We start from the raw sequence: 11684 nt of genomic DNA on the forward strand, positions 1-11684 counted from the left end.
CAAAATGATCTTTTTCTGTAATGAACTCTATTAATTATTGACGTGAAATGTAACACGTGCTGAAAATGTGCACCTTGTGCACCGAATCGGATGAAGGCCCCGTATCTTTTATTTAATGTCGTAAATCTTAATAAAGCGTCATGAAATGACTAAAAACAAGTTAATTGGGGATCGTCCCCCGGGTGAAAATTATCTCTACGTGTTTCAATCGGCTTAATGCCTGTGTAAGTGTAGCTAGTGCTGTAAGGTGTAAGGAAGGTGTAATCGTTAATAAACTCTTAAAGTTATATGTAATTATTATAAAACATACTCAGGAATTCCTCCTGCTCGTTGTCACTGTAAGTGGGGTAATTAAAATAACGAGTATTATAAATTATGTCGAATTATCGACGCTGGCTGGAATTATTCGCAATTATATCAACTTAACTCTAAAACAAATAGTAAATATTATTTGACTCGACTGTCACTCACGGATCAGTCGTGGATCCGCTTCTATGTTTAATATTAATATGTAGAGTGTAAAGAGTGTGAAAAGTGTTAGGATTATATCCATATCTGGGAAGCTTGTGAATAGCGGGAAAAATATTATAAATGTAACAATTAGATATTCTTTTAAGTTTCATGGTGAATGATTTATATTAAGGTAGGTAATAGGGTTCTGGTTTTACTTGATGTGAATATATTATCAAAAGAATGCAAACTAATGCAATGGCAAATAAAATGAGTATAAACGATAAAACTATTATTCTAAATTTATCCGAGTCCATCGTTAATTGAATCTATATATGTAACTTCTATCTGAACTTGTCTCTTTGACAATTATATGTGTTTTATGTTGGGGATAAAGCACACGAAATTTTTACGATTTTTCCAGGAGCTTTATTTCGTCACTTCTCCCTGTACGCCATATTGTTCACAACTAACAACTTGCGCCGCTCGCGCTGTAAACGTAAACTAACGAACTCTCTCGAGTAAGATCGAAGGATCGTCTACATCCCGGCCCCCTTGAAAGAACGTCTTTCAATACTAATTTAAATTGAATAATGAAGCTCGCTGCTCAAATACAAACAAATCGAAGGTTACAAATTAATACAATTATATCTTGAACTGATGGCTAATGAACACAAATTAAACTCGAATTTATAACTTGAAACTGAGTAATAGCTAAAGAATACAATACTATAATTTGATTGAGTAATGACTAAAGAATACAATACTTGACTGTATGTTCATTGCACTAGCTGTAAAGAAACGTTTATAATATCTAAATTAGGCTTGAATAAACAAGTTGCATAACTAAATCTAAGTCTAACAGTCTTCTTCTTCTGAAGGAAGTGGACAGAGCCTTTTAACGGCTCTCTTATGCAATCCAGTTGCAGTTCTGACCGTCGCCACTCTAACTACGTTGTCGCCACCAGGATGGACTTCCTTCACTCGCCCCAGAACCCAATGAAGCGGGGATACGTTGTCCTCCCTTAGAAGGACTAGTGCGCCGATTTCTAGATCTCTTCCTCTTGTACGCCACTTATGGCGCCTTTGCAGCTCGTTCAAGTATTCCTCCTGCCAACGCTTCTAGAAGTGCTGGCGTAGTTTCTGTACATGCTGCCATCGGGACAACTTGTTGTCAGCGACGTCTTGATAATTATATTCTGCTGGAAGTAATAAAGGGTCTCCTACAAGGAAATGGGAAGGAGTTAATGCTAATAGGTCATTTGGATCGCTGGACAAAGGAGTAAGTGGTCTAGAATTTAGGATTGCTTCTATCTCCACGAGTAGGGTATAATATTCTTCGAAGGTCCAGACTAGACCCTTCGTTACAGTATAGAGGTGCCGCTTAGTTGCTTTAACAGCAGCCTCCCAAAGACCCCCAAAATGCTGAGATCGTGGAGGAATAAATCTCCACTCTATCTTCTGACGCGCCAAATGATTGGTTATCTCTTGTTGTTCCCTTTGAAGAAATTGGTACACCTCTGCTAATTCTCTTGCTGCTCCTACAAAGTTGGTACCATTGTCGGACATAATCTTGGAGCAGATACCTCTTCTCGCTACAAATCTTCTTAAAGCGGCTAAGAATGACTGAGTTGTCAACTCCGTCACCAGCTCTAAATGCACTGCTTTAGTTGCGAAGCATGTAAAAACAGCAACCCAAGCTTTAGCGACGTGAATCCTTCCACGTCTGCGACTCTCTCGTACCTGTAGTGGTCCCGCATAGTCCACGCCTACATTCGTGAACGGTCTCACAGCATGACGGACCCGATCACCAGGAAGGTCTCCCATTAAAACTTCTGGCGGCTTCGGTCTGGTTCGGAAACATCTTATGCAGCTTCTCGTTATTTTTCTAGCTTCTCGTCTTCCGCTCAGCGGCCAATACCTTTGTCGTATTGAGTAGAGCAACTGCTCCGGTCCACAGTGGTGAAGTCGAATATGTTCTTCCCTCATGATTATTGTTGTTACATGGTGTTTAGCAGGTAACAATACTTGATGCTTCTGAGTCTCGGTGATGTCGGCTTGGGACAGCCTTCCACCTACCCTTATGATTCCCTCCTTATCCAGAAAGGGACTGAGTGACGATAGGCTACTATCTCTGGGCATTGATTGCTCCTTTTCAAGAGCATGTATCTCTTTCAGAAATACCTCGCGCTGCACCATCTTCAATATGTTGACCTCTGCATGCCCCAGCTCATCTGGCATCAGAGGGCCACTCCTTTTTGCGCCTAATGAATTAGCCTTGAAGCGTAGCCAATACGCGATTATACGTTGAAGTTTTCCATACTCGGAAAATCTTCCTAGAATGTCGTACTTCACGTTCCTTGTAGCGGTCAGCGTTGTCTTCTTCATTTCGGAAGTATCAAGCTTAATTTCTTGTAGTTGAGGCCATTGACCAGTAGTGAGCCATCGAGGCCCGTGCCACCATAACTGGCTGTCTTTCCACATGTCCACTGTTATTCCTCTGGAGAGCAGGTCGGCAGGATTCTCCTTGGAAGGGACGTAACGCCATGTCACGCCATGCGATAGGTTCTGAATCTTTGAGATCCTGTTTGCTACATATGTCTTCCTGATATTTGGGGATTCGGCTATCCAACTGAGAACGACAGTCGAATCACTCATCAAGTCTATATTTTGAATCTTCTTACCGTAAGCTTCCCTTGCTTTATCACACAGCTTTACCAGCAGAAGTGCCGCGTTGAGTTCCAGTCGTGGTAACGTGATTGTTTTTAAGGGTGCGACCCTACTCTTCGAACAGATTAGATGTGATTCCATCTTTCCATCTGAGTTTTGATAAACCGCATAGAGGGATCCCCCATAAGCTTTCTCTGATGCATCTCCGAAACCGACTAGATTGAATTTGCCGCTCACATTTCCTGGGTTGACATTCCTCGGAATCTTCTCATCGTTGATTTGCGGCAGCGATCGATAGTACTCATTCCATGTTGCCTGTAGTTCTGTAGGAAGGATTTCATCCCACCCTGTCTTTATCTGCCACATAGATTGCATGATGCACTTAGCAACGATGACCACGGGTCCTAGCAATCTGAGTGGGTCGTATATCTGAGCTATTTTCGATAGCACCAGACGCTTCGTAACCTTTGAAGTTTCTTCGATCGTCACATTGTACTGTAGTGTGTCCAACTTTGCATCCCAAAGAAGGCCCAATGTCTTCATAGCTCCTTCTTTGTCTATTCTCAAAAGGCTGTCACAGGAGTCTGACAGATGCTCCAGTATCCGTTGATCGTTTGAACGCCATTTTCTCAGGTGAAATTGTCCACTTTGAAGTAACTGAGATAACTGCTGTTGTAAAGCCTTGGCTTTTTTTATTGTATCTTCACCAGTGATGACGTCGTCCATATAGGAATCTTCTAGTAGGACCATTGCTGCCTCTGGAAACTTCTCTTTCTCTTCTTCTGCCAATTGCTCCAAACTCTTCATGGCCAGAAAAGGTGCGGGCTTGGTGCCATACGTCACCGTGTTTAGCTTGTAGATCAGAATTGGAAGTGAGGGATCCGGTCTCCAAAATATCAGTTGGAAATCTCTGTCTTCCTCACAGACCAGTATTTGTCGGAACATTGCCGCTATGTCTGCTGTTATCACATAGCAATGCGCTCGAAAACGTAGAATTATGCAGAATAAATCCTTTTGAAGATTCGGTCCGGCCATCAGCTTGTCGTTCAAGGCCGTTCCCAAAGTCGTCTTCGCTGATGCGTCGAAAACGACACGTAATTTTGTTGTCGTGCTATCTGGTCGAATTACTGGTTGATGCGGGAGTATGTATGACTGCCCAGGTTTATATTCGAAGTTCTGTTCTGCGAGTGACATATGTCCTTGTTTTTCATAATCCTCTATAAACTGGACATACGCTTTCTTCAATTCTTGATTTCCCTTGAATCGCCTCTCAAGAGAATACAACCGTCGTAGCGCTTGATTCTTCGAATCGCCTAGCTCGACGTCAGGTTTCTTTGGAAGTGCTACGATGAACCTGCCGGTATCGTCTCGTTTGACTGATTTCATGAACTGTTGTTCACAATCAGCTTCTTCCTTGGTGAGACTTCGCTTTTCTTGCGTCTCCTCTTGATTCCAAAACCGCTCTAACTGCGCTTTCAGCTCTGCATTTGTTACAAGCCCGCAAAAGCTTTTAGGAGTTTCTAATCTTGTGTCGATGAGCTCCCCTCCTACTATCCATCCTAACAGTGTATCTTGTAGCCTGGGTATTCCCTTTGCTTGCTGAATAGAGTCTTTGCAAATTAATTGCCAAAAGAGTCCTGCTCCTAAAAGTATATCCACCCTACCGGGCACGTGGAATTCTGGATCTGCCAGACGCAATCCGTCCGGTAGACAAATCAACTTTGTGCTGATCTTAACTTGTGGAAGTCTCTCTGTTATTGTAGGCAACACGAGGCATTCGATTGTCACCTCATAATCTGCGTACATTGATCTGATTTTCACCTCAACTGTCTTACCGACACTTGTCTCGGATCTATTTATGCCACTGATAAGTTCACTCTGTTTTTTGCACTTCAATTTGAGCTTGCTGACTAATTCTTGTGTTATTAGATTCGATTGTGAACCTGCATCCAAAAGCACACGGCACACTTGCGGATTTCCATCGGCGTCTTTGACTGTTACTCGAGCCGTAGAGAGTACCACGTACGATGTTGGTTTTTGAGCGAGATGGACCACAGGAGATGGTTCTTCTGCGTCTTGCAAGATGGCATGCTGAGTGCCATACATGACTACTGACTTCTTCGAGGAATCCTCGTTTGACTTTGGATCTGTTGTCGGCTTCTCTTCCTGATCAGAATGCAGTAACGTGTTGTGCTTCTTTTGGCATCTTCGGCACGCTGAAGATTTACAAGCCATCGCGTAGTGACCTTTGCTTAAACAGTTTATGCATAACTTTTTCGCTTTCACCTCTTTCATTCTGTCCGAACACGATAACTGTAGAAATTCCGGGCATCTATAAACTTGGTGAGTCTTATTGCAAATTGCACAGTTCTCTTGAGAGGTGGTCGCTAAAGCTATCTTCTTTTCTTGTTTCTTCTGTAACGAAGCCTTCGATGTATCTTGCTTTCCTTTGTTTTTATCGATTATCTCCAGCGTTCGGCATCGCTCACTCAGAAATGTCAAAAACTCTTCCAGCGTTGGTCTGTTTTCTTTATCTCTGTTAGTCTCTTCTTCCCAAGTCCTCTGGGTGTTGAAATCCATCTTGTTTTTCAATAAATGTATGAGAAGCTCGTCCCATTGATCTACTGGAAGCTCAAGTGTTTGTAGAGCTTTCAAATGTGTTCTGACGTGAACGACCAACTGTCTCCATGTAGCTGGTTTGTCTTTCGATATGACTGGAAAATCAAGCAACTGATTTAAATGCGTGTTAATAAGAAGCTTCTTGTTCTCATAATTTTGCACTAATAAATTCCATGCATTTCCATAATTTGCTGCAGTCGTTGCCAAGCCTCCGATGACATGCAACGCCTCGTCGGTTAAGGAACTTCGTAGGTATTGGAATTTCTGGATTTCTGTCAGTGCGGCGTTGTCGTGAATTAATGATTTGAATGCATCCTTGAATAGGAGCCATTCATTATAGTTGCCGCTGAATTCCGGAAGTTTCAATATCGGGAGTTTTACGTCCAAACGTCGATCGCCTTGTCTCAGTTGATTTCCGTTTCTGCGGTAATTTTCTGCTTGTGCTGCATTAGCCTCTGCTTGATTAGCGGCCTGCGTTTCCGCCAATGCTCTGTCAATCACAGTTTGAAGCTTCGTTGCCGTTTCGAAATAAATATCCTCGAAGACTTGCCGCTCCGCTTCTTGTTCCGCGCAAGCCCTATCTTCCTCTTCGACTTCGTTTAATTTCACTTCGTCGATCTTCGCTTGTACTTCTTGGAATGCTTCCCAAAGATCTTCGATTCTTTTTGACTTGACTTTTGCTTCGGATACTGACGTGTCTTCACCGGTGCTATTGTTGATTCGAGTCACCAGACCCTTTATGGTCGCTCGACTTTGCTTCAACTTCCTTATATCTGTCATTTTGTCCTCCTGAAATGATTCGAGGTGTGCCAATTACTCGATGTGTATGCACTGTACGTCTTTGAACACCCGCGCCGTGTACTCTTACGAACGCTCGCGACGTGAATCTCGACGTGAATCTCGGCGTGAAACTCGTGTGTGCGAGCTACGATATACGATATGAGTTATGTCCCCGAGCTCTCGTGACGTGTGCTTTTACGCGTTCGCGACGTGCGGACTCGGCGTGTGCGAGCCACGAGAATGCGATACGAAGTGTCTCTGTTCACCCGCGACGTGAACCTTGCGTACACTCGCGACGTGCGGACTCGACGTGTGCGAGCCACTAGAATGCGATATGAATGTCTCTGTGCACCCGCAACGCGAACCTTGCGTACACTCTCGACGTGCGGACTCGACGTGTGCGAGCCACTAGAATGCGATATGAATGTCTCTGTGCACCCGCGACGCGAACCTTGCGTACACTCGCGACGTGCGGATTCGACGTGTGCGAGCCACGAGAATGCGATATGAATGTCTCTGTGCACCCGCGACGCGAACCTTGCGTACACTCGCGACGTGCGGACTCGACGTGTGCGAGCCACGAGAATGCTAGTGACACGATTTGTCACTAGACTTGCAATTAATCGATTTGATCGAGACTCGACGTGTGCGAGTCACGAAATGCGATTCGAGGTGTGTCCTCGTACACCCGCGACGTGTACTTTTTACACTCGCGGCGTGCAAGCTCGATTTGCGCGATCTGATCGAGACCCGCCTTGTGCGAGTCCCGAAATGCTTGCTTTTCGGTTCGCGAGAAGAATGCCACGCGCGGTCACTACTACGCGCACTACTTTCTCACGATCACTCGACTTTGTTATGGGCGCAGCCGCGATCTCGTAAGCGCGTTATTCTGCCCCTCACGAATCTCGTTTCCGCTTCAGGCACAGACTTTGCACTACGCCCCGCACTACTGTTTGTCTCTTTACCGCGAGCTCTCTTTCGTAACTACGCCTGTAATACAATGTCTTCGTTTGCCGCCATCTTGCCTTGTTGCGTTGCGGCGTGCTTGTTCACTTTTCCTCGCGATTTTTGATCACTTTCGCGATTCCCGGTCTAGTCTCTGCTACAACCCATCTCGCATGGGTTTTTGCCACTTGGTTGGGCGCCAATGTTTTATGTTGGGGATAAAGCACACGAAATTTTTACGATTTTTCCAGGAGCTTTATTTCGTCACTTCTCCCTGTACGCCATATTGTTCACAACTAACAACTTGCGCCGCTCGCGCTGTAAACGTAAACTAACGAACTCTCTCGAGTAAGATCGAAGGATCGTCTACAATATGGGATTCGAGGATTATGGCACAGTACTGTGATTATGGTGGGTAAGTATTCTCAGTCTTTTCTTATTTCGTGTATAATTGTATAAATCTATGGTCTTTATTATTTTTGTACTGTCACAGTGTGATTGGTGTGATAGGGTGTAAGTGTGACTTATGTTTCTATCGCGTCGGCTTGCTGCCCTTTCTCATAAAGTAAAATAAAATAATAAAATGTGCATCGAGCTTTGCACTTCGCGTGCTCTCATCACTTTAAAATGTCTATCAAAATTAAAATATCTCGACCTCGGTCGATGTGCGCTTAACGTTTATAACTTTTTTGTAATATATCTTTCAATAAAAACACTCTTAAATTTATATCTTTCGGGTACATAACGAAAAAGGTTACAATTGCGTGTACACCTGCTGGTGCACCTGATCCGCACCCTGTCCTGACGGGCTGGAGTTCTGCGATTGCGGCTCTAGCCGCACCTCCTCCTCCGGGGACGTGCTTACCACGAATGGCGCTACGCCCGACGTCATCAACCTGTTGACCTCCTCGTCGTCGATCTCCATGTATGGCTCGGTCTCGGGTTCGTCCTGGTTCGCCGTTGGACTTCCCTGAGACCTTTCTGACTGTGTCGCGCTCGGTCGGTGCACCTCACTCGGCCGCACCTCCTGCACCTCTGGCTCCTTTTGCACCTCGCTCGTATTCTCGGGGTCGTGGGACATGGTACGCGTCTCCACTGATGATTCCCGGCTTAAACGGGAAACGGGTGCTTTAGAAAGCGGTTCCAAGGTTCCGTCCTATATTAATCGTACTTTAGTTCGGCGTTGTTACAAAGAATTCGATGAGCAGAGGTTCATTGAAACTCTTACCTCTATGCTGTCTTCATCTTTCCCACATGATTTTGGCCAAATGAGTTCTGGCGAATCGGACATTGATGATTTGCTGAGCACCATTACCAATGATATCACCGCTAGCTTGGATCTACATGCTCCTATTCACACTTTTCGTGTAACCCGTCCGTCAGCGCCTTGGGTTACCGATGACCTTGCAACCGCACCCTTCCGAGCAGTCACAGGAGCCGACCATGCACCTAAGCGATGGATAAAGGCGAGTAGAGGTAGCGACGGACCCATGAGATGGGTAATAGCGACGACCAGCGGGCCGTGTAAATAAAAGAAAATAGGTTAGTTTTCCTTTTGCGGTTTAGCCCGTTGCATTCCGTAATGAGATTTTCCTTTCGTTGATGGACATTTGATTTCGCTATGGTTTCTTTCATATCCATGATTCAACATTTGCGTTGCGATATACGTGTAATGACAATTACATTTAACCGATTACCTGTTCCGATGACACACTCGTTTTCACGTAAATATAGACATGTAATAATGTTCGGGCTGACTGTTTATGCATTCGTGGTATATTGACCATTACGGTTACAAGAGTAGTAACTCCTATTCCCCAAGTATAGGAGGAGTATACAAGCGCGATTTTCTTTTGATCGACCAAGTATAAGGACGAATTATAGTCAAGGGATTCGGCAGCTCGAGCGGCGACAGTGAGTCCGAGGACAAATCCGCCGAGTGAGTGACCGGAGGTAACGACCGGCCGGCGGAAGCAGCGACCGCGAGTGAGACATTATAGGATAAAAGTGCCGAGACAAAATCATATAGAATGAGACGTCGCGATAAGCCGTAATATTAAGCATTCATGTAATGAATAAAGTTACCAAACATAAAATGGTGATGGGTTTATAACGTGGAATAAGTGAATAGAATAGTCCGCGCGACACACTCGTTTGACAGCCGTTTCATACGGGGACAAGTAAATATTCGTTTACAATTAGAGGCCACTACGAGTGGCACCCGTTTGACTACGTTAATATTGACCACGGTCCCGATTGACCACGTTGAAATTGACCACGTTGCGATTGACCACGTTGATATTGACCACGTTGCGATTGACCACGGTCGCGATTGACCACGGTCCCGATTGACCACCGTCCCGATTGACCACGGTCCCGATTGACCACGGTCCCTATTGACCACCGTCCCGATTGACCACGGTCCCGATTGACCACCGTCCCAATTGACCACGGTCCCGATTGACCACGGTCTCGATTGACCACGGTCCCGATTGACCACCGTCCCGATTGACCACGGTCCCGATTGACAACCGTCCCGATTGACCACGGTCCCGATTGACCATAGTCCTGATTGACCACATTGAGATTGACCACGTTGAGAGATTGACCACGTTGCGTTTGACCATGTTAATATTTACCACGTTGCGATAGAGCACGGTCCCGATTGACCACGGTCCCGATTGACCACCGTCCCGATTGACCACGGTCCCATTTTACCACGGTCCCGATTAATCACGGTCCCGATTGACCACCGTCCCAATTGCCCACGGTCCCTATTGACCACGTTGAGATTAATCACGTTGAGATTGACCTCGTTGCGTTTAACCACGTTGAAATTGACCACGTTAATATTGATCACGTTACGATTGACCACGGTTACGATTGACAACGGTCCCGATTGACCACGTTCCCGATTGACCACGGTCCCGATTGACCACGTTGATATCGACCACGTTCCCGATTGACCACGTTGATATTGATCACGGTCGCGATTGACCACGGTCCCGATTGACCACGGGCCCGATTGACCACGGTCCCGATTGACCACCGTCCCGATTGACCACGGTCCCGATTGGCCACGGTCCCGATTGACCACGGTCCCGATTGGCCACCGTCCCGATAGACCACGTTGATATCGACCACGTTCTCGATTGACCACGTTGATATTGATCACGGTCCCGATTGGCCACGGTCCCGATTGACCACGGTCCCGATTGACCACCGTCCCGATTGACCACGGTCCCATTTTACCACGGTCCCAATTAATCACGGTCCCGATTGACCACCGTCCCAATTGCCCACGGTCCCTATTGACCACGTTGAGATTAATCACGTTGAGATTGACCTCGTTGCGTTTAACCACGTTGAAATTGACCACGTTAATATTGATCACGTTACGATTGACCACGGTTACGATTGACAACGGTCCCGATTGACCACGTTCCCGATTGACCACGGTCCCGATTGACCACGTTGATATCGACCACGTTCCCAATTGACCACGTTGATATTGATCACGGTCGCGATTGACCACGGTCCCGATTGACCACGGTCCCGATTGACCACGGTCCCGATTGACCACCGTCCCGATTGACCACGGTCCCGATTGGCCACGGTCCCGATTGACCACGGTCCCGATTGGCCACCGTCCCGATAGACCACGTTGATATCGACCACGTTCTCGATTGACCACGTTGATATTGATCACGGTCCCGATTGGCCACGGTCCCGATTGACTACGGTAAATATGCAGAATAGTGGCCTCCTCACCGATTTCGTTGAACTTAGGCTTAATCGATGCGTTTTTGCGTGAAACAAAAGAATCTGGCAGAAAAAAGTGTCGCTCTGCCCTGCAAAGCGAGATATTAACAGTTAAAGTTAACAAAATGATATTCTTTTGTTTTATCATAAGTTATCGTGCCAAAATGCAGCTGCACGAGTTTTTGGCATTGACTCACGATAAAGACAAATTAATAAACTATTTAATAGAACATAATGTGATAAGTAACAAAATATATTGTCCAAAGTGCAATAATAAATTAAAGTTAAACAGAGATAATTTCTCATTTCGTTGTCGAAAGGTATTATATGAGAAAAATAAACATAAAAAATATGTGAAGAAACAATGCACATTTAAAGGAAGTGTTAGATTTGATACATGGTTCAGCAATTCTAACTTAAGCCTGGAAACAATATGCAGGAAGACTGCATATTTTATT

General features: G+C 45.3%; 1 protein-coding gene across 1 annotated transcript; it reads right to left on the bottom strand.

Annotated features, from left to right (window-relative positions):
* Positions 1-1572: 1572 nt before the first annotated feature.
* LOC139781517 (uncharacterized) lies at positions 1573-6519 on the bottom strand. Its single transcript, XM_071720363.1, has one exon. The coding sequence runs from the start codon at positions 6517-6519 to the stop codon at positions 1573-1575; it is 4947 nt and encodes a 1648-aa protein (XP_071576464.1).
* Positions 6520-11684: the final 5165 nt, after the last annotated feature.

The sequence above is a fragment of the Temnothorax nylanderi genome, unplaced genomic scaffold (assembly GCF_030848795.1).
Source record: "Temnothorax nylanderi isolate EJ_2023f unplaced genomic scaffold, tnyl_v1.0 TNYL_tig0343_pilon, whole genome shotgun sequence".
Taxonomy (NCBI): Eukaryota; Metazoa; Arthropoda; class Insecta; order Hymenoptera; family Formicidae; genus Temnothorax; species Temnothorax nylanderi.

Bases quoted from the DNA above. Each gene is read 5' to 3' on its own strand.
- LOC139781517 (XM_071720363.1), bottom strand. From the start codon at position 6,519: ATGACAGATATAAGGAAGTTGAAGCAAAGTCGAGCGACCATAAAGGGT.